The 23688-nt window shown below is 40.3% G+C and overlaps 1 protein-coding gene across 4 annotated transcripts in view; it reads right to left on the minus strand.

Annotated features, from left to right (window-relative positions):
• KYNU (kynureninase) overlaps window positions 1-23688 on the minus strand; it is a 59938-nt gene extending 36250 nt beyond the window's left edge. Inside the window, exons 1-6 of one of the 4 annotated variants that reach the window (XM_037397071.1) lie at window positions 23556-23688; window positions 21007-21099; window positions 18699-18888; window positions 13139-13259; window positions 6169-6251; window positions 325-386 (exon numbers count right to left, since the gene is read on the minus strand). In XM_037397071.1, coding sequence (XP_037252968.1) covers window positions 325-386; window positions 6169-6251; window positions 13139-13259; window positions 18699-18867 — 435 coding nt within the window. In that variant the 5' untranslated portion in view covers window positions 18868-18888; window positions 21007-21099; window positions 23556-23688. The other 3 variants (XM_037397070.1, XM_037397072.1, XM_037397073.1) reach the window with 3 other exon arrangements.

Genomic DNA, 23688 nt, shown 5'->3' on the forward strand with positions numbered 1-23688 from the left:
TGAGAAGCTATTTGTAAAGGTTTCTTAAATAATAAGGTCTCCTCTCTGAGGACTGGCATGCAGCACATGTGAGAACAACTCACACTTCCCCTGCAGAGTCCTTGAAAATATTTCTTTGCCCAGCTTTTCTGCTTAATATTAAGTGGAGCCAAGTCTTGCACAAACCAAAGCATCATTCAGGATGCAGCTCCCAAGGCTTAAGAAAAGTTGGGGTATCACCCAGTGCTGCCTTTGTGATATGCTCAGGAAACGTTTTGGTTACATTCACAAAGAAAGCAAAAAAAATACTTAACACGACATCAAATATACATTGTAAATACGTACCAACTGGAGGTGCAAGTTAACAGTTAGCCCATTCATTAAGGCTAGTTCCTGTCTTTGGGCCCCTAGAATAACAAAAGGAAAAAAAAAAAAACAAAACGAGTTGGGGGTTTTCTTTGTCATTTCAGAGAAATCTAGTACAGCCTTGAGAAAGCAAAAGTATGTTTTCAGTTAATGTCTCTCTAAAGGCTGGAAAGTAAACAAACGTTTGAGGTGTCATCCCAGTGAAGTAAAAAGATTTCTTGTCTGACTCACTACACCACACTGGCAGGAAAGTATTTATTTTTTCAGGTCAGCCACAGAAAACAAAAAACCCCAATGAAGTATTTCCATTTCCTGGCAAACCAATGGTAGATTTATTACCATTAATACCTCAGACAAAAATCAGGTCAGAAGACTATATGTAAAACAAGGCTTGCAGGCTTATTTTTGTCAGAAGTTTAGATGTAAAGCAAGTCCAAAAACACATTGAGGCAATTATCTATTGTAAGTGGTTGCTGTAATGTCAAGCTAGATCTCATTCCTAATAAAAATTAAAATAATTAAAAAAAAAAACCACAAGAAAAACTGGCCTATGGAATATAACAAAACATTATTAATGTAGCAACTTAGCAAGAAGCCATACCCACATAGCTCCAAGGAGCCTCATAACAGATGCCTTTTGGCTATAGCTAATCATGGGCAGAGCTAATGGAGTAACAACTAATTGTTATTACAAAGCATTTAGTAACAAATTCTCAAACTCTTATCAACAACTGGTGAAAGGTTTTAGGCAGGATGAGGGACTGGCATTGGGCGGGGCACCACCGAGATAGGGAGAAAATCAATTCCTGTTTGTTTCCATTTTGCCTGATGTCTGTTGTTGAAAAGCAGCAATTCACCCTTGACATAAATCAGTGTTTTGAGAGTCTTCTTCAGCTGGAAGGTGGGCTCGTGTGCCTTGCCCTACTCATTGCCCCAGCAGCAGAGTTTGCCAAAGGTGGAAAGAGGTTTCAGACAGGGAGGGATGGAGGCACGTGTAAGCAGGCAAGGAGGGCAACAGCCACCCTAAAGATCGATAAAGAGGAAAGAAAAGTATGATGTTGGGGTGAAAAGGGTAAGGGGAGCCACAAAAAATGGAGAAGTAGATCCTGGGTTTCTCCTGTCCCTGCCTTGGAAGGCACACAAAGACCCAACCAAGATGGGGGAATGGCAGCAAGAGTACCGAGCCACTCCGACCATATCCCCCAGAGTTTAGTTTCGTGGAGTTACTACTTTGCCAGCCCAAGAAAGTGAGATAGACATGGGCTGAACTCAATACAGGCAAATATAGCCAAGAACATTGAAACCTATGATCAAGAAGGGTTTATTCATAAATCCCTGCCAAGGAGGTCTCAGCTTGTGCCACCACAGAAAAAGCCATTCTGACCAAACTGTTCAAGGGCCTTTACTTGCATTGCCAAAATCTGCAAGTATTGGACAGAAAGACTTGCAAATAGCTGTGACTCCAGAGACATTGCGCAGGGGACAAGCTGGGGGGGGAAAGATGTCACAAATAAGTTCCCGTCAAATAAGGAACACCGTCAAGTTTGTGGGAAGGAATATGGGTAGACCTAGTTCTTCATAGGGAAAAATAAGCTCTTTTCCTCACTTAACTCCTCTGCTTTGCTTTCCTTTCTTCCCTCTGATAGCATTGCATCAGCAGGCTCCATGCTGCTGGAAGAGGTCACCTTGTGGCTGTTCTATTGCAGATACACAAGACAGCTAAAGAGAGTGATTGCAGCTCAAAACAGTATTATTTGCAGTCTTAATATTTCTATGGAACTCTTGAGGCTGAAAAAAGGGATAGCATCAAGAAACGATATTGTTCTTATTTCTCCCTCTGCTCCTTCCATGAAATCTCCAGCTTTCACAGCAAATTCTGCACGAGCAATACTCTGCCTGCTGTACCGTTTCCACATAAAACAAATGGTTAATCTGTAGATCACTTTTAGCTGCATGCTAGCATCCCAAATTAAATATGACACTACATTTGTCATGTAAGTCTTGGTCTTCCATAAATTATATATTTATTAAAAGCTTTCTATTATTGAATTTCATGCCCACAAAACCAAACCTCATCCGTGTCATTGGAAAACTGTTATCCTTTATAACCTGCACTGCATTTCGGAAAACAACCTTTCTATGATCCAATTAACCTATTACAATATTCAAAGACCCAGCACACAGGAGACAAAATTATGTTTGCTTTCTTTATTTCCTAACTTTATACCGTATCTCCAAGACAGGCTAAAACCTGTATGTTCTGCTTGATAAATCTCCTCTTTAATAAAAGGAAGCAGCATTTGCAAAGTACAACTTCAGAGACAATTATGATTGCGTTAGGCAGACGCTGCCATCCTTCTCATCCCTGACTGCAGCGGGAGCCTGCTCCTCACCAGAGTAAGTAAAAAGCATGCTGTAAAATGATTGAAAAAGGCGAAGGGCCCCAATTCCGAAAACATTTTGGTTATTTCAAATAATCCTTATCACTCAAAGTCACTACAAATCTGCTCGGCATTCAGTCTTCCCTCAACAGAGACCTGCCCAAGCGCATTGTAGAGCAGCAGCCACACAGTTAATCTTGTTCCATCAGAAGGTGATCCTGCCAAGGTTGTAATGTTTTAATAAGGTCTGGTAGGAGAAGCAGAGATTACCGTCACCACGTTATGCCACTCAGCGTGAGCATAGGAAAAAAGCTGTGGCCTCCATTGACCTTGACTCTGTATTTCACAATGTATTTACTACTGTAACTTTCATTGAACAAGAAAATGTGACTGCATTTAATAAGCAAGGTGTTACAGCACTATAAACCATTAAATGGACAAAGATATTTTACAGTCTTTAGGCTGCTCCTGAATAAATCTCACCAAATAATTTTTACATACTACTGCTACTTAGAGTGAGAAATTACCATTCTTGCTTCTCCTCCATAATATGTTAAATACTGAATAAAAAAAAAAAAAAGACGTAGAATTCTTTTTATGTTCTTACATTAAATTCACTAAAAAAGGAAATTCAGAATTCACTCAACTCACACTTACTCGGTATTGCACCTTGCTGGAAAACAGTACTCAATCGTAAACACCACATTGGAAGAGAGCATTTTAACACAACATTTTTCATGTGTTTATTCTCTTAGCCCTTTCACTATTACCTACAATTTTAAAAATCAGAATCTATTACGATGCATCCATCATTTGGGAAGCATTAATTCATTTGTATTCTAAAAATCAGTCACCTAGGCCTAGGTCCTGAAAAAAACTATAAGGATGTTGTATAAATAAAACCCTGCTGGCATGCAAATCTGAGGGTCACAGCTGAGCCCACACCACATTTTATACTTCAATTAAAGCCCCAAAAATTCGGGAGAACAAAATCCAAACTGATAACATTGACATGCCCTTTACTTTTGAGGAAAACAACAGGACTATGAAACACTTCTTAGTAAAGGATTTTAAAAACAGGGTGGGTGGTTTTCTTTTTTTAAGAAGTAGGTTAATGGTAGGGTGACCTCAGTCATAATTTTTATAGAAATTTTTATAGAAATATAGTCATATTTTTTATAGAAAACTTGAACATATTCATTTAAAATTAACAAAATTTAATAAGCAGTGTCATGGAGTTTGGAAAATAAAATTTAAAAAAGGAGACTGACAAGCTAGCAATTAGATGAAGTTGAAGCAAAGCTCTCGTTTCCCTCTCCTTACACCCAGAATACATCTCTTAGTTAAACAAATACCATGATACACACTGAGCTGGCAGCCTCTACCAGCCAGATGGCTAAGGGAAAAAAAAGCCCCACCTGATTCCCTGCTTTCTGCTGTGACCCCTACCCTAAAGCCTCAGCCAAGCTGACCCCAGCACTGGCAGGGAGTGAGTGCCCAGACCACCACCACCTACCCCCCCCCAGCCTGCAGGGGTCCCGGGGACCCACGTTTTGCAAACAGAGCAGTAGCAGGCATTCACAGAAGGCGATGCAGAGAAGTGTGATAACTCACGTTCTTGAAGCTGCTCTTTGGAGGAATCTTGGCTCTCTCCTGGTTCTGTGAAGAGCATCAACAGTCTTACCTTGTTACTTTACTAATTCAGGTGCCTGCAAGTATGTTGTGTGACTGTTCTCTCATTCTCACAAGACATATTCTCCACCCTCCAATTAATTAAATTCAAGATTTCCAATTTTAAAAGCCTCACTATGTACTGGGCTAGCTGTGCAACAAGTCACATTTCTCCACCTGCCTACAGCTTCCAAGTTATACCCTACTAGGATGAGAACATCCACTTGCCAGGAAAGATCGGTCAAACTAGATAGAGAAATTCCTAAATCAGCTGTGCTCAGCACTTCAGCATCCTCCGCCACTTTATATTTTCATGGGTTTATGTTCTATGATAGTTAACAGATGAATATATCGAGCTTGCCCTTGAACACAATGGAAGCAAGAAAAGCAATTTCTTAGCATCCTGAGCAATACCAGGTGCTACGATAGCTACTTCCAAAATCAGAACAACTAATCGGCATTTTGGTTTTGTTTTCATTCTGCAGATAGGATTGCTCTGCACAGCCCAGTGACACCCAGTGTAGCCACACTCATGCGTATGTTATCGTAGTGCTTACATCATGGGTAGACCAACTACAACAATATTTGCTTATATTTGTTCTGCTCTAATAATAATGTCCATTGTCCTACCTATTCAGAAACTTCATGAAGATGTCAGGAAGTGACTTTATTTATAAATATGTCAATGAACTTGTCATGAAACATTCCTTAATGTCTCTCTTTCCAGTTGTTTGGATCCATTTGCTTCTCTTGAAGGAGAAAACCTGTAACTTCCTCATTGAACACTTGTCTATAGCTGGAGGAGAAATGACAGGACAATAGCTAGTGTACAGTCGGTCAACTTAACCGTAACATTTTTCCTTAGTGATGGCACAAATGAAGACATGATAATTCAGTCAGTATTGACAGTTGCCTTCAACAGCTGAATTGAAATACTGGCCAATTCTCACTAAAATCTGCTAATCTAGCCTTGACGACAGCTGTAAGGGCTGGGGAGAAAAAAGGGTCTGTGAGACACCTTGCCAAGACAATTTCACTTCCCCCTTCCCACAGCAACAACTCCAAAGGAAATCCCAGTGAAAGATTATTTCAACAACTATACACAGGTTAGAGTAAGAGGCGATGGAGGAAATTTGCAATCACGCAGACGACTGCTTTCATGGCTGGCAAACTCACCAGAAGTCTCCAGGGCTCCTTCTCAATCTCTGGAACAACCAGAAGCATTTACTGCTAAGGTCCTGCAGCACTGCAGACTCCTCTAAGGGTACAGCAGGGTAATGGGAACTTACAAATAGCAGGTCCTGCCCCAATTATCTGCTTCATTGACATAAGCAGTTCTCAAATATGAGGCTGGATTTAGCGGCAGGGAAAGGAGGAAAAGCAGAAAATGTCTAGATGGAAATAATTTTTCAAAGGGGGAAAGTTCATTGGTTTACTTCTAGGAGAGAGACTGAGAATCTGTAATGCCAGGTGCCCTTTAAAAGGGCTTCACGTGTTAGACCAAGTGGTTTATGATGCTCCAAGAAACCCTTTGCCGCAATTAGTTTCATGATATGCATATGCTCATATATTATCACACACATTCATCTCTTAAATCACTTGAGGTCTTAAAATTAAATGTTAGTCCATGCACAAAGCACTCAGAAAAACTACTATAAAACAAAAGAATGCAAGGAACTAAATTCTGGTCACATAGTTTTAAGACTTTCAGACTTAAAAGAAACTGCTTTTCGTTTCTAGAGAAGGATGTTTCCCCGCAGTTCACACCTACCAACCAGCTCAGCCATCAGGTCTAGGATGCACTCGTCTGCCAAAGCCCATGGGCGCTGACCATTGAAATGGCCATGAACACCTCTGAAAAGGAAAAGACAAACAATGAAAACATCTGCTGTTCCCTTTGGATCGGTCCTAAGAAACATACCCGATTTGGACATCCTACATTTGGAGGAGGGAGGAGGAGAAGACTCACCTAACTGAGCCCAGCACTTTTACCATGCCATTAAAGCTCATAGCAAGTGCAATGCATTTGTTGGTTTCTCACTGGTTTTCAGTTGCTTGAAAACTATTTATTTTGCCACCCCACCCCCCCACCCCGAAATTATAGACATTAGCTTTTTCACAACTCACCTGGAAATGGCTGCATGGGTACCAGAATCCTCCGGGAACAGGCACAGTGGTGCCCAGTGCAGGATAGCACCCTACTAAGCCCAACCCACACCAACCACGTGGAGAGCAGAGATCACCCTGCAGAGTTACTCCACCTGCATTTCTAGCTGACTGTTGTATGGTGCAGAGGATGGTAGACTTGAACACTGCTTTGCTCCCAGACCAAAATATTACTTGTCAGAAACAATACCTAGCCTCCTGAATGGCCGGTCTGAGCTCGCCCTTCTGCATAAACCAGCAGGTACTTAACGGAGATGCAGGGGAGCACCTGCCCAAACCAAGCTGCTTGCTAATTTTTATTGCTTCTCTTCTCCCTGCCAAATTGTTCTAGATCTAAGTGCACATAAAGCTTTTTGCTTTGACAAAGGTCATTAAAAAAATTTTATTTTGTGCACTGTTCCTGTCTACAGTGGATCACACAGTCACTTTAAACCTGAATGCGTCAATGCTCTGAAGTGACAGATACATACATTCAGTTCTGAATTAAGTGCTCTGAACTAATTTTTGCTTCAAATGTGACACAGAAGTAAACTTCTAAGGTAGCCACCATGCATATATAAATAAAAAGTTGAAAAGTTTCTTAAACAAGCAGGATGTAGCATACAGATTTAAATGCAAATGAAGGCAGATTGAGAAAAGTAATAACAGTGCTAATCCAGGGGAACATTGCTCTGGGCTACCATCTCACACTGCATGATTTTCATATTTGCAGAGCACCATGGGGTACTTGTGGAGTCAGAAATACCAGGCTGCATGGGGCTGAGGCAAAAATGCTCTTTCAAAACAGGGACAAAGTCATTAGAAACAGTGTAGAAAGCAAAAAAGAGCCCATAAAACTATGGTGAGAGAAAGAGGGGTGGAGGGGGGGGAAGGAAGCAGAAAAAAAAAAGAAAAAAAGCCACCCAAGTAATAAACCTTTTAAAGAAGCTAATAGCTCCACAATGTTCACTCAAAATCATGAGAGGACATCTGGCAGATCAAGACAGGAGAGAAGAGGGTGGATGACATGCTACCAGCTAGTCCTCCAGGCTTAAGGCTATGTAAAAGATTGGATTTCCCTATCCACCTTGTACTTTCCCTTCTTAGGCAGAATTTCATTCTGTTTCCCACACAAATTACCTGGATATTTTATAGTCAGACCCCTTCTGATTGACTTGGGTCTACTTCACGCCTCCTAGGGATATTTCCAAAAGAACCACCATCTTAAAGAATAGAAAAAACTGCTGCAAAAAGCATTTAATGCCTCTTATCCTTGCAAAACACCAATTACTTTTGGACTACTTTAGGTCAACAGCTAAAGGAGGGCCCAGGTACAAGTGAACATCACTTGCAAATAAAATAACCTACTTACATTCAACAGGTCCAGCCCCACGCAGGCAACAAGGAGGACCCCAACCCCTGTGTTGGATATGGTTGTGTACACTAGCTGACTGCTTTTCCCTGGTTTAGAATTGCTCTCTGATGAGACCTTGATCGCAGAAAGCGGGCAGTGTGAAATAGCACTCATTTACAAGAACATTTTATAGATGAGAAATAAAGGCAGTAGGTGGGTAGGGGTGAAAATGCAATAAGGGGCAGGATTAGCGCTGAAAGTTGCTGCCTTCTATTAGACCGTAATGCAGCTGCATTCCCTGAAGACAGTGGTATGTGTTTCACAAACAGCAAGACATTTATTGCTAATTTCCCTTCTTATTCTTAACTGTAATATAGTGATCAAGGGACTCTGGGGTAATACAGACTGTTAAAAAAAAAACAAAAAAACCCCCCAAAAAAAAAACCCACACAAAGATTTTGAGTGGCTCCCAGCCCGAGGGGATCTGTATTTCTGAAAGAGGATAGTGAACATAATAAGATGGGAAAAAGAAGCGCTAACTACCTATGGGATTCTCTTTCATTAGCTTTCTCTGATTTTATAGCCATTAGTGTCCTTCTAATGGGAATTTACTGATGAAAGCACTTTCTACCAGCACACAGGACTAACAAAATTTCAGAATAAATTTCCAAGTTATCATGAAAACAGATATGAGGTTTTGGGCATAGGAATATTTTATTTTGAGAAAAAAACAGGGAAATTTAAGTATATCAAAAGAGGGGAGAGCCAGCATTTATTATTATTCATATTATTATTATTATTACGGCACAGCTTACAGCTTGCCTCCCTCTTGATGGCGAATATAAATGCCAAGAGACAAAAATTATTGCCGCTAAAATGATAGTTAAAGGCATATTCTTGGACCCTTTTTTTATTTTAATCACATGAAACTCTGTAGCCTTTGCTGATGGCACAATACATCCTATTACACTTAGGTTGTAAAATTCTATGCTCTGCCTCAGAGAATTTATATCTCTGTATATTATGCCACCCCTCTCTCAGCTCTGGTAGGCACTGGGGGTAATAATCTTTAAGGACACAACTGCAGTGCTTCTGGCATTCCCCTCAGACACGGAGAGCCTACATCTCATTTTGTTTCTGCTGCACCCTAGGTAGCAAGAGAAATTTAAATTGAGGTACCCAAATTAATGAATACAAAACGTGGCCCATCAAATCATAAAGCATCATACAAACAGAACTATTTCTTAAACTACTGTGAGAGTTTCTCATTGTGCAAATTATTTTTTTGTCGGTTACCGTTTTATTTTCAATTTGGCACGGAATCACAATGCCACATTTTATTCGCTGAGGTCTGGTTGATTTAGAGCTCACTAGGGGAGCTAGAAACACATTTTCTGATATGATCCCAGGGTTTCAAAGGCGGTGAGAAAAGGGATTTAAATTAATTGCCAGCTTCAGGAATCTTCTGTGCTCATCCAAATCTTGTTCAAGTGGAAATTTCCTACTTGCTTCTTTGCCAAAAATGATGGAAGGTATTTAATGAGCCAATGCAGGCTCTTAAGTTTGACCATGGTTCCAAGCAAAGAAACAGCTAAAAGAAAGGAAGACCTATCCAAAGGAAAAGAACCATATGGGGCAGTAGATCGAAGGCCGAAACTAAAAAACCTGGGACATAAAAGCAGGCATTTACAGCTCTAACATACGACCTGCAGAAAGGCACAAGGCAGAGATGACTCCTGCCGGATGGCAGAGGTGGGTCTGCCAAGCAGAACACGATGGAGCCCCCCCAAGCCACAGTCCCGTTGGTGGGGCTGTTAGATCTTGCAGGGTTAGTTCAGCACGTGGAAACGAAGGTTCTTCTGACTCACTGAAAATAATCTTCGCTGCTGCGGGTGTTGTTATAAAGCCTTCCACAGACTTAGAGGGTTTGTTTGTTATGTTCACAGCAGAAGCCTGTTGACAGACCACTTCAGCGCTTGGAAGGACATATACATATTTTGTTTCCAGCCCAATATATTAATTTCTAGTTTATATTTACTGTGCCAGCATGTTACTTCAGGTAAGTGGCTCTTTTTTGCCTTGATGCTTTCCCCTTGGTATACCCAGAGAACAACCATTTTTCCTTGCAGTCTTCATTTTGCCCAGCTAAACGACTCTAATCCTCCAGGGTTCCATAGGTTCTCCACTCCCCTATCACCCTACCAGCCCTTTGCAAAAGCGTAACAACTGGCTACGGCAGCCTCCCTTCTGTTTTAATAGTTCCACTTTAATGAGTTAGTCGGACGCGAGAGACATTGCCCACTGTACTGAGTATGTTCACATGCATTTATGATTCTATAAAATACATTAATTACTTCAACAGCTCTGGTGGAGGGGAAGGGAAAACAAGACACTGCAAAGCACCTATTGGCTTTTCTCCATCCAAACAAGTCACTTGAACTTTGTTAGATTTCAAAAATAAGTGGATTATTGGTTACTCTAGGCTAAGTGTTAAAGAGACAACTGTTCGTCCCTTTTTGGCCCTCATTCAATAAATCATGGATTTAGCTAAAATCAAAGCAGAAATAAAGATGGAGTCTCAAAGGCTCTTTTTTAATCCATACTAAGAACACCAGTGGCTTGGATTTGTAGTCTTTATATATTAACATTAAAAAAAAAAAAAGGAGGAGTGAGGAATGTCGGAGGGAAAGAATACAGAATCAGAAAAGGTATATGGGGAGCAGATGTAAGAGAAGAAAGCTATAACTCACCATTTAATGTCAGAGGGGATAAAAGGGACAGTGTCACTATAAGAGGGAACACAACAAGAAATGCATGAAAAGGCCTCTTTCTCTCCAGGCCTTACTCTAATGAGTTGCCATCAACACACAGAGCTAAAGCTATGAGCTCTCCTGCCCTTGACCACAGCTACTGGGCAATCTTCCTTTTCACTCTTGCCATTAAGTAGTGAAAACCATTTAAACAGACAAGTGTAGCAGCTATTTGAGATGAGCCCCAAGACACAGCAAACAGAAAATGCAATAAACCAATTTATAAGAAAGCCAGAATCTATATCATTGCTGACTTGAAGGATGTGCCTAATTTGCATGCCAGGTCTTAGATTGTAAGGTACTTATTTATCCAACCCACAACGACTAAATTCCACGCTGCCAACACACGAGGCATCAAACAGGCTTTGGATGGCAACAGCTTACTACCTTGGCCCAGATTTTACTAAGTTGACCTTGGTGAGTGGAATAAAAGTACCCATTTCAGCATCTCCAACCACCTAGTCCTTTGCAGCCCTCAGCACCCGATCCCACCTATCAGCTTCTTGAAGCATACTCATTGTAGCAAGAACATTGCTCTGGTCAAATGTAGCTTGACCTTACCCTGAATTTCTCACTTGTTTTAGGTACATCTGTGATCGGCAGGATTTTGTTCTGTGTTTCTGTTGATTTTAGTTTGGGGAGGCTTTGGAGTTTGTTTGGGGTTTTTTTCCTCTGTTTGTTTTTGCTTTTTTCAAACCTTTCTGATTTATTCTGGGTAAGGTAATTGGGGCCAAGCTGTATTTTTGGCAAACAGCCTTTCTAGATGCTCCCTCTCTTCTGATGGCTTGAAATCGCGTTCAGCCATATTTCTCACTTAGATACACCTACTGAAGGCATTTTTGATCTTCTGAAGAAACATGCTGCCTATTCTTTTCTTTCAGGTTTTTATAATCAACAAAAAAAAAAGAAAAACAACAACAAAAACATCCTTCACTGTAGAACAGACAAACATAAAACTGGAAGTAAACCAGTGGAAAGGTACAGTGAAGGAGCTGAAATATGTTTGCACTCGCAGTGCATCACTCTAACAGATAAGAGTGCTATCTGACTTTTACCTTTTGAAAGAGCTCAGCTGTTTCCCTGATAAAGTAGGATAATCATACAGAAATGGACAGGGTTGCAATTTTTTCAAATGACTGGAGAAACTGCAGTGCTGTGCTGAATGAATAACCAGGAGGAACGAGTGGTTCCCAAAGTTCACATTCAGTCCCATTCATTCTCAGCCTTCTTCTCTTATAAGGATACAAGCAATAAATAGGAAACAGTAAAACATTTTTATTAACCCACAGCATTCATATATTAACAAGTGAAAGAGCAGCTACAGGGTTTTCACATTTACATTGTGAAGCCTCCATCCAGACTGTTTCCAGTGAAACAAGGCTGCCCAGTTAGCAGAATTAGTTTTTCCCTTCCTGCCGCCCCATATTTCCTCTGCTCTCTCACCATGAAATCACATCTGTTCCACTCATATCCCGCACCCTATAAAAGTGTTCAGCTCTCTCCCAGCTCACTCACTCATCTGGATGTTATTTTCCTTTCCCGTCATCAGCTCCCTGGTTTTTACTTATCTTTTTCCTTACTTGTCCCTGCTCCAGCTGCTCAGGCAGGTGTTGGACACCTCAAAGCACAGACTCTCCATGGAAACAAAGTGAGTTTATATATATAAATAAAATAAAAAAACAACAGAGATTCTCCCCTATATTAAAGTTTCCCATTTGCTATGATGACAATGCCCCTATCCTGCACTGCTGAAACGCGTCCCTCTTTTGTCCTCCTGTCTCCCTCACACCAGATCTCTTCAGCAGAGCTCATTGCAATCCACTCCCAGCTCCTCACTGGGATGCTACTAAGACAGGAATGCTTCTTTCTAAATAAAATGAACTTGTCAGGCAAAGACCTGGTTTAAGAGGAGCCAAAAACCTGCCAGCGCTGGCAGCAGCACCACCTGCGCTCCGTGCTATTTCAAGGGGAACTGCCCATTGCAAGGCCTGCAGGGTGAATCACATGCAGTTAAAAATGCTAATTAGAAAATCACTGGATCTGAAACTGAATCACGTTTACCAGCAAGGAGCAGTAACTAAACGAGATTGCTCATCTTGCGTATAAACACACATAGCAATTGGATGGGGCTGGTGAAACTGCGGGTTGTCCCGATGAGCCAAAGCAGAGCCACCATGCACAGCACAGGGTAGCACAGCTGGAAGTTTCTCTTTGCTTGTTTCACTGCTCATACCTTTAAAGGAGATATAAATAGTGCTAGGGAAACACGGAACATGTTTTACTCCTGGGCTGTAGTGGTTTTAACACACTGTTCTTCTATTCAAGCATTTCCAAGGCAGATCTTGAAATAAAGCAAAGTGCATAATAATAAAGCAAAGTGCATAATAAAGCATCAAAAATAAAGCATCTCGCATACCCTGTGTCATACTCACGTTCGAGCCCACTTGTCCAGTTCTTCATCCAAGTAAGTTTTAACTTTTCTTGGCTGGAGCCCGAGAGAATTCCCAGCAAAGTATATACAGCTCTCCTCTCCGTTCACCAGGCTCAGATCAGCTGCAGAAGGAAACCACAGAGACACCGCACACATGGGAGTGAGCACAGGGGGGACAGCACTTGTGTACACACACACACGTGTGCTACCACCCGCAGCTCTGCCCATTCTGCATCTCCCTGGGACATCGTGCTCCCCACATGCCAACAGAAGTAGTGCGCCTTGACTTTCCTCCCGGGACACCCCTCAGGCAACCCTGCAAAGAGATCCAAGGAGGAGGAAAACTGGGCAGTTTGCAAGCAGTTATTCCCCTCACTCTTGTAATTTTTGGCTGAGTCCATCTGTACCTATTCTGGACCTAACATGAGTTCATGCAGCGTTAAATCCCTAGGTCTCTGGGGTGTGTGGGAAGCAGCCGCTGGCAGCAATTTTGTCAGGTCTGTAACCAAGGGTGAGTGAATAGGCAGCGGTTTCCTGACCAGGCTATCTACTTTTCTTCCACCATCAATATATTCCTACCCTGAGTCGTGAAACTACTTGAATCATGCATTTAATAAAAGTCAAGACTAGGTAAATCTGTGTCCTTCATGTAAGTTCTCCCCGCATGGTTAAATCGCTATTCAGAAAAATGTAGTCACTGCACAGAATATTTTAAGGCAGTCTCCAAAGTTCTTGTCTTGTCAGTATATATTGTGGGCTGCACTTCATGTTATCATCATCATCATCTGAGGAGGCATTCTATGTTGACAAATCCTTTCGATGATTAGAAGAAAAGCAAGGCGGTAGAAATTTATAAATAGCTCTAGTGAAGTTCTGAACAATCTAATTACCCCATGTCATCATCTATCAATCCAAACGCTGCATTTTTCTGTTATTTCTCATGTTAGAGATTCTTGGAGGGACAAGTGATGGTGACCTTCCAGAAGTAGTAAGTAATTTGCATTCATCTATACCTATAATTACAATACCCCAAAAGCTAACATTACATTTATTTTTGGTAAACATAGTCAATAAACCTCAGAAGAAAGACTAAATGAATGAATATGTTAGGATACTTGTTTGAAACAATAAGATTGCTTTTCTGTTCTGAAAATTTTACGTTAGGGCTGTAGTGTAGAAAAACAGATTAGATGCCTAGAAAAGGTCTCTTACTACCTTTTGCACTAACAATTACCAACTTCATTGAACTTCACCAGAAGCACATTTTTCAGAAGTATAGACAACTTAGGTAATTTCTTAATTAAAGCTTTAGAAGCTTTTTTAAAAAAAGCCTGTCAGAGGGCAATTTCAGCCTAATCTGTTTTACAGATACTAGGTCTGGTTTTTGTCTGTTCTAATTTAAATGAAAACAGAGAGGCATAAATATTATCCATGCTCCTAAATTGATTCTATTAACAGGTTTTTTTCTTATCAAGAAACACAATAATACTATCTCATTCAGAATAGAGAAGGATCTTTGCTCAAGAATTTGGAGCTCAGTCTCATTAATACTCTTTACACTCCAATCAAACATTAAAAAAGGTAAGGAATCACAAGCAAGTTAGCTTTTCTTGCACACAGCCCTTTCTGAATAGAAACACCTCTTGGGTTGGAGAGAGATAGCATTACCTCTTCAATAAAGTGTATTTTTCTACTTTTAAGCCTGTTACTTTGAATAGTTTTGTTGGTTTGGGTTTTTTTTTTTTTGGTCATGTTACCACCTCTATTGGACTGTATTCATTTCCTTTTCACAAAAAGTCATTTACTTCCCCCTCTCTGACATCATTAAAGGATTCATTTTGGACCACTTTTTGCTTCCCAATCTAGGCTTGTTTTTTGCAGCACCTTTGTCATTTAACAACTTCTTCTGACTTAACACACCATTGTGCTCCAGCATTTCCTTGATCACTGTGATATTCTTTACAGTAAAACATTTGCTTTCTTAAGACTAGTATATGCCTTTCCACAAATTAATCTACCCTCATTTCTCACAGCGAAGGCCCTTTTTATTTCTGCAGGAGCTGTGGCTGACATACAATACATACTGAAATATTCAAATAAGAAATAAGCACAACTGATGAAATAAAGGCTGATGCAAAAAAATCCCAGAAGTTAATTATTGAAATGTGTCCTTAGAGTAGCCTGGAAAAAAAACCAACACATTAAGATCAATTAGAAACATTCTAAACTATTCTCAAACCTACTTAGATTCATGCAAACTGGTCAGATCTAACAATGTACATTTTATTTGCATACTAAATATACCCATTCATCTACATTAGAAACATATTCTATACCTTTTAAAGATCAAAAAAAGAGCAAGTTTATTTACAGAAATGTTCAGTTCAAACACGAGGGAAAAACACAGTGACTTTATTAACCAGAAAGGAAAGACTAAATCTGCTTGCACATATCTGAGTCCTACCCCTTGTTGAAGGATGGAAGGTCACCTTTCTTACACCTTCCCACACACGTCTCCCAAGCCCTCTAAACAAAAAGCCAGATTTATATGATTAACCACTACCTTTAAGCATCTCCTCAGGGAATTATAGCTCCACACTTTCTCTCTGGGACATCTTTTTATTCCCAAGAAACCCCAGTGATGCTCTGTTCCTTTATAAGATGAAACACAAGCCTTAAACACAGTCTTAATCAGATTAGTGATCTGGTGCCCGAGGGCCAACTGCAACCCAGCCATCCCAACTGCCTCCCCACAGTGCATGAAAAAGCATTACAGGGACCGCTATCAACTCAGAGAAAAGTCAGGAGATCCAAACATTCCTCTAAATCTCCTGCTGGCATCTTCTCCTATTTGCTCACCTGAGCCTCATCCCTCACGCTTGCACTTGAAAACCTCAAAGATTTGCCAGGGAGTTAATCTGCTAGTGGTTTCCATGTGATTGATATAACAAAAAAACAGCTGTGGCATTGATTATAAATTGATAACTAAATTAAACTATTATAATGACTTTCTAAATATTTTTTACGTACATCATCTTACAGTTGTCTCCTATGAATGTTCTCATCTGCTTCTTGTAAGGCTTCCTTTTAAAACCTCATTGTAAAGTTTTATGTAAATATATAAAGACTGTTTGATGACTAATATCTGTAATGACATTTATCTTCAGAAGCATGTTATCTAGGATCCACTCCTGTCTCAGATAAATGTCAGGGGAGATCTGTCTCTATGGTATAGGCACACAATGTAAATATATATATATATTTACACCCCTGTTGTTTTTCAGCAGGGAAGCTGTTCCTGATGACAGCTGAAGAACAGAAAAGAGAGATGGGGGAAAAGAAGAGGGGAAAAAACCTCAATTTGGGAACATAGGAATGATGGGTTCTGTGCGCTGTTCAACTGGTACTACTTTGTAGGCTGGTTATCTTCACTAAAACATATATATCCACACTCTCAGGACTACATATTATAGTAACCACAGGGGGTGGGGGGAAGAACAAAAGATAAAAACCAACACACACATCAGCTGCCTCTAGGTCTAAATATTACGGTAAGTGACAAAACAAACAATAATGGAGGTTGGAAAGGAAGCAATGAAAACTGTCACAGGGGTATCAAAACTTTTCTGTCCTTCTCAAAAGATTCTTTAATCTGAAGCTGCTGTGACATTGAACTGAAAAATGACCTTTCATACTCCTGAGACGTCTGACACTGCAGTGGAAGGCACAGCTGCAGCCAGGTGCCCTACTGGAGCTGGATTTCCATAGTACAGCCAGATTAAGGGCAGCAGCGTAATGGCCATGTAAGCTGCCTTCCAGCATCTTTCCAGCTTTAGAGAGACATTTTGCAGCCGCATGGTGGAAGCTGAAGTGGCTTTGAGTACAAAATAGTCATACCCAAACAAACAGGTGGGGCTTAGGGAACCCTCTGAAGCAACCGGGGCTGGGGGAATATTACTTCTTGGCAGATGGGCTAACACCTCCTCCATGTGGAGGAAGCACCCAGTTTAAATATTTGTAAAGTATCCAGTTCTGCTCTGAATAATATAAATAGCAAAGCTCAAAGATTTAAATGTGGGGAGAGATAAGCCAATACCACCAGTGCATAGAGAAAGAAGATTTATCATCCTCGTGTCCTAAGGGCAGGAGCGGAATGCATTCCCAACATTCATCACTGCTCAGCAGGAAGATACTGAACGCAAAGATAGTTGAAAACAAAGATGTCCAGGAATCCAGACAACTGATACCATTTGCTATCACGGATTCCTACTGGACATGATTTGGTGAATGTACCTGTAATTTCTCATGTATCATCAGTACTACTTTTTTTCAGAAAAAAAAATCTGCAGAAAATTTTATTTATTGGAAAGGTAATATATTTTGCAATAAATGTCTATGATTTTTTTTCTCTAATAGATGCTTTCTGCCAGAGCAGAAAAGAAGTGTGACTATACCTATATATGTTCACCATAAGGAATATATAGGCCATTTCTTCAGCTCCCAGCATGTGATGACCAGGGCCCATAGAGCAGGCACAGATTTTGCTCCCTATGCATTTGACACATGAGCTGAAAATAAACCCAGACAGGGCTTGGAAAGCAGGAGAAGAGCCCAGGAGAAAGCAGGAGAAGAGACCACTCTGCTTCCATATGTGGGTGCTCCCACAAGATTTCCCTGCATGATTTTGGCCAGATACAGCAGCAGTGGCGAGTACAAAAAAGTGTCATGGAAATGTTTTGTACTTCCATTGGGCTGGCAGTGCTAACCCAAAGCAAGTATTTCCCTCTCAGCTCACCAGCTTCCCCCTCACATGATTCCAGCCTCTGCAGCACCCTGTCCTCTCCATGCCCAGGCATGCCACAGACTCCTTAAAACAACCCACGGACCAGGAATCAGACACAAAAAAAAAATAAAATTGAGAACCATTTTGCATGGCTACATGGAAGCCATGTGCACTTATCTATTTGTAGGCAATTCATGAGGAAAGTAGGAAAGATCTTCAAATAAAAGGTTTCATTATGAATTATTTGCTCAGATCAATTATTTGTTCTAAAGCACAGTCTTCCATTTGGCCTCAGGAAGAAAATAATCTCTTCCACCAGCAGTAAAGCATAAATGTTAATATAATATATGTACCGTCTCTTTCATTAACTAAAATAATTGTAACTAGATAGATAATACCAAACTATATTATACCAAGGAAGCAACTGCTCTGAACTATTGTAAGCGACATTGCCTTTTCAAACCATTAGATAGAAATGCTTCTGCCTATAATTTTCAATCAGTCACTATATTGTTCAAAGCAGCTGACTGACAGCATAAGCACCGTGTAAGTACTGTATCCTAGCATTTTATTCAGGATGGGAATGAAAGCATAAAGCTTTTGGTGCTAGAATAAGTTGATGGATTGATTTAGCAACACCCGGGACATACTGTGCTCGGATATGACTGCAATTGCTCAATTATCTCATAAGTGACAATGATTTCCAAAGATTTGTGATAAACACATGCAGAAGATCTGAAGCCCCACCTTGCCCCCGCACTATAATTATAATTCTCACTTGGAGGCAGATCCTTGACTTTGGGGATACAGAAACATTCACGAAGATGCTTTAATTCATCTTCTTCATCTAAGCGGAAAGCAAGTTTCTTGTCTGTGGGACTGCAGCCCAGCCGCAAGGCAATTTGCTCTAAAACAGTTGCTGGTAACACAGAAGAACATGGATCCATTTTCAGGTCATGCAGTTTCACCTTAAAATGAAAACACCACAGTTTAGCTTCTGCAGTACGCACATCCACAAGCCGCAATAAACAGCCACTGAAGCTGCAGCATTCAAGACCCAAACTCACTTGATTTAAAGCTTTTTAAAAGTATTTGAATGGAATAGTAAAACTGATCAATTCAAGTATTTCTAAGGCAACATATTGCTGTAGCCCCAAAGGCTTCCCCTCCTCACCCCCATCCAATGCTCTTCCCTTTTTAAGCTCTATCAGCAGCTTCTAAGTTCTCCCACCAGAGCGACAGCAGTTACAGATGCTGAAGTGTCATTCACAATTTTGAGATCTTAGGGCCAGAGGCAGCATTATTGTTTCTGCAGCCTGTGCTCCTAAAAATAGCAGGTGCACAGCTACGCTGGCGTTGTTGCCAGGCTGTGCAATGTTCAGCCTCTTTCCGCTTTCCTGCCTTAAAAATAGGAGGGGGTGTTTGTGCACAGCCACGCTCACAAATGAGGGCAGAGCAGGCGGGGGACAGATGGCAGACAAAGGTATTGTTAGAAATGTAGCTTTCAAGACCAGGACCTTGAATTAATATTTTCATCCTGGTGGTTTAGCTCCATTGGTCCTAGGGAAGGAGAGGAGCTCAAGTCAAGCTGCAGAAGTGGCAGACCATAGTTTCTAACAAAATATCCAAAACTGGAAATGCAAAATTTACAAGCTCATTGATTTTGATAAGAAAAATGGTTCTGTAATGGCAGCGCTCAGAGGCACCCTGACACCATTATGTTCAAGATGGCATTTGTGCGCTTGGCTTTACAGATCTATTGGCAAAGACAATTTATGACATGGACTCTGTACTTCACGGCAAAACTTTGCCGGTGCTCCCTGCTGCGCTCTGTTGCAGAAGGCAGTTGAGGGGCTCGCTGAGGTGCTTGGTGGTTGCCCCAGTTTAGGGAACTGCAGTGTCAGACCACACAATATTCTCTGACCTTTTAACATCCCCAAGAGTTTTTAGTGCAGCAAAAAAACTCTAGGGGATATGCTGAAATAGGACAGATTAGCACTTAATATGCAACATAAAGCCACCAGAAAATATAGCTTTTTCTCTCTGTTTGAGAAAGAAAATTTTATAAATACATATCCTCCACAAGTACCAGCTCCCTTTCCTTAAAACCAATAATAAACTATTCAGTTATCCGGCTACAAGCTGTGGATAGAAAGAACAACAGACAATGATATGGATTGCAGTCAGCTGAGCATTACATTCACTGTCACTTAACCTAGCTTGGGCTTCTGAGACTCAGTGGGATGGTATATTCAAAATTATAGATTTTTTTTTTTTTTAATTAGATCCCCAATGATACATTTCTCTTGATTCTTTTCACTACAAATACATAAATGCATATGAGGTATTTTATCAAATGTTTGTGCCAGCCCCTGAACACCATCCAGAAGAACTTTGTCAACACATATGGGAAGGACAACAGTCAGTGTTTAAATATAAACCCCTAAACAGCACAGCCTCATTAGTGCAAATTAATCCAAACCTGCTTATACTCTAGCCAAATGGCCAGCATGATGCTAGTTACCTGGTTTCATCTGCTATCATTTAGTTTATGATAAGAACATTATCTTTTCCCCCCTCCAGACTTGATACCTTACACAGTAGCAATTTTTCCTCTCCCACCAGCATGCAGAGTTAAAAAAGAAAAAACAAAAACAAAACAAACAAACAAAAAACCCCTAAAACGGCAGAGCTCTTTAAGACAGCAGTTTTCATTTAGCTAACATTCACCCTCTCCTGGGAGGTATTGGAGATACCCAGGTTTTGTGCTGTCTCCACACAGATTGTTCACACCTCCTTATTGTCACCAAATTTATCATTCCCACTCATTCATCCTAATGAACCCTTAGCTGGTAAAAAAGAAAATGGTAAAAATGGCTGAAAAAAAGTTGTTTGATCATCTTGGTTCTCAGAGTCCTTTTCAAGGTTAGGAGGCAGAGGGCTACACCTAGGCAAGGAGCTGCACATGATGCTGAAGTGGCTGAGCTGGCTGGATTCAATACCCCCAACCAGCCACCTCCCGAAGAGCTGCCACCCCACTGAAAGCCCTGCAGAAGGTGAGAGCAGGCTCGCTGTTCCCCAAGAACCACTTCTCAGCACCTCCACAGCTGAAGAGCAGATCAAGAGCTCTTCTTTGCCAGCTCCCCTGCTGCAGTGTTGGTAACAACACATGTGCTCTCCTGCAGGTGAGAAGAGTATTGACCTTCTGGACCTTATTCAGCAGACATGAGGGAGGATGGTCTAGAGATTTCCATTTCCTCCAGTAGATGTTAAACATCCACAAAAACAAGCTAGGTTCATGGACACCATGGCCATCACTAATACAGGCACCTCGTTATAACCTAAAGACACTGGAGGGTAACTTAAATTTCACTTCTCCAAATTACAAAAGTTAAGAACCTGTGGGCTGATTTGGTAAATCAGGGTTTATTTTCAAGCAATACTAGGATCAGCTCTTGGAAAGTAAAACTGCTCTTTGTTTGCAAAGGCTTATTTCATTGATTTATAACACTAGCATGGCTGTCTGGATCCCATACTGTTATCAAAGCACGTCCACTCACAAAAATCTAGTCCTCTGTTTTAAATAATGAGTATTTAAAGCAATTTATGGAAACCATCCTTGGAGAAGGGGCTAGGAATCGGGTCTCCCTGGTGTCTTGATCCAGATAAAGGACTCCACAGTAGTCTGTGTAGTCTTTTCTATAGTCTCCTTGCCACTCAAGTTAATGATTGGATTTAATTATTTTTTTTTCTTTTGCTCCCCAATGACATAGATCCTGAATTAAGGGAAAGAGCATTTTAATCTCTCTAAACATGACTCACTTGAGCTAGGGATATTTTTTCAGTGATGCTCAGCTCCCCAGGTCCCTAGGATGGGGACTGTGCAGGGTTGGTATTGCTGTCACCTACGTCCTCTCCTAGATACAGCCTATGAGGAACGTTTGGGAGCCTCTAGTGTTTATCTCCTGGGACCCACACAGGCAATACCATAAATTAAAGGTGAATTTGCTGATCAGGAGATGGATGATAAGGGTGCTTGAAGAACAGTTTGATTTTATACACCAAATCCCCCTCGTCTGGTCTGTAGGTTCTCTGCTTTACACCACGTGAACACAGCACAGCATCCTACCATTTGTCTTACTAGTCACCATTTTTCAGTAAGGAAACACAGTTATTACAGTGGATTAATGGTTATCATATTCCAGGTCATCTGCTGACCTGTCTGGAAAGCATAGGTGGGTTTTGTTTCCATTTGAGGCCTGACCCAAAACTCACTGAAGTCAATAGGTGTCTCTATTACAGAGAAAGATTTCTGGATCAGCCTTTTGGTTTCCTGTCACTGCTGTACTTTGCTGCATCTGATCAATGACTTGCGTTTATTGTGATTCTTATTTATATTAAATTTTGACAGCAAATATGAGATCAAATAGAAAAATCTAAAAGCTAAAAATGATTAAGTGCTCAGAGGTATCTGATTTAATACAAACATTATGAAATAAGATAGAACTACTAAAATAAAATCAATCAAAATCCTATTGAGGAATGAAATCCCAAAGATCCAAATCTAAGACCAGAATAAGAAAGTACTTTTGTCCTTTGAATGGGAATTAGGTTTCATAGAGAGGAATCCCAGAACTGGTTGAATTATTTTTTTCTTTTTACTCTGAGTGACAGTATTACATTTTCTAATTGCTGCAGAATAAAGTCCCATGCAATCATTTAGAATAGTTCACAAGTCATTTGTTGTTTTCTACATGTAGAGCAAATACATTAGTATAAGAACGACACACATTATTCCATGCAATTAACTTAATTTAACCAAAAACTACATTCTCTATCCTTTTCCTCAAATTAAAATTCAGACACATCAGTGCCAAATGTAATTCCCACTTTGATAAATGTTATTCCTTATCAGTTTTTTTTTTCATACAACATCGAGTTAAAGTAATCAATATTTGAAGAGAAACAACTTGCCTCCACCACCTACGTAGAAAAAATAATTCAGGTGTTTTCTTCTTCCTTTCCTTGAAACTTTATTACAGTTTTTGACTTAAAACATATAGATGACATGAAGTCAGCATATTATTTATTGAATTTTTTTTACTTTTTGCTCTTCTGACTTTTCAACAGAATTTGCCTGTACTGCATACTGATTCAATTTAAAGAACTCACCAATGACCGTTGGCAATCTTTCATTTTCCAAAAGAGCACATGCAACTTAATTTAAGAAAACAGTCCTTATTACATATTTTATCAGCACAGATATTAGTTCCGCTACTTCATCTCCCATTTTACAACTATAAAAGACAATGGATGAGAATTAGTCAGACACAAGTGACGCGAATGTCTGGGTAATTATTTCTGTTTTGTCCTTTATGCATAATTTACTGACTAAATAGAAAAGAAAAAAAAAGAGTGTGAATATTAGCAAGACATCTTATCAAACTTACACAGGAAGGTCCATTAGGCTTAATTATAAGAATGATAATTGGTCCTATTTTTAGATCTACCTTATGACACTTTTAGAGATCTACCCTCTGTCTACAACTGTATCTTCATGTCTTTATCAAAAGAACTGTAAAGTCCCCTTGCCCCCCTTAAACATTTTGTTTAAGTATTCCAAGTTGTTACTCACAGTCTTTCTACCCAGCATAGTGCTGACAGGCATACAATGAATCCCTACTTAAAAAGTTGTATCGATATCCTCAGAGAAAAAGAGTTTATCATGCAAACAGCATGTCCTGCACTTTCTGCCCTCCAATAGCTGT

Source organism: Falco rusticolus, chromosome 8 (genome assembly GCF_015220075.1).
Source record: "Falco rusticolus isolate bFalRus1 chromosome 8, bFalRus1.pri, whole genome shotgun sequence".
Lineage (NCBI taxonomy): Eukaryota > Metazoa > Chordata > Aves > Falconiformes > Falconidae > Falco > Falco rusticolus.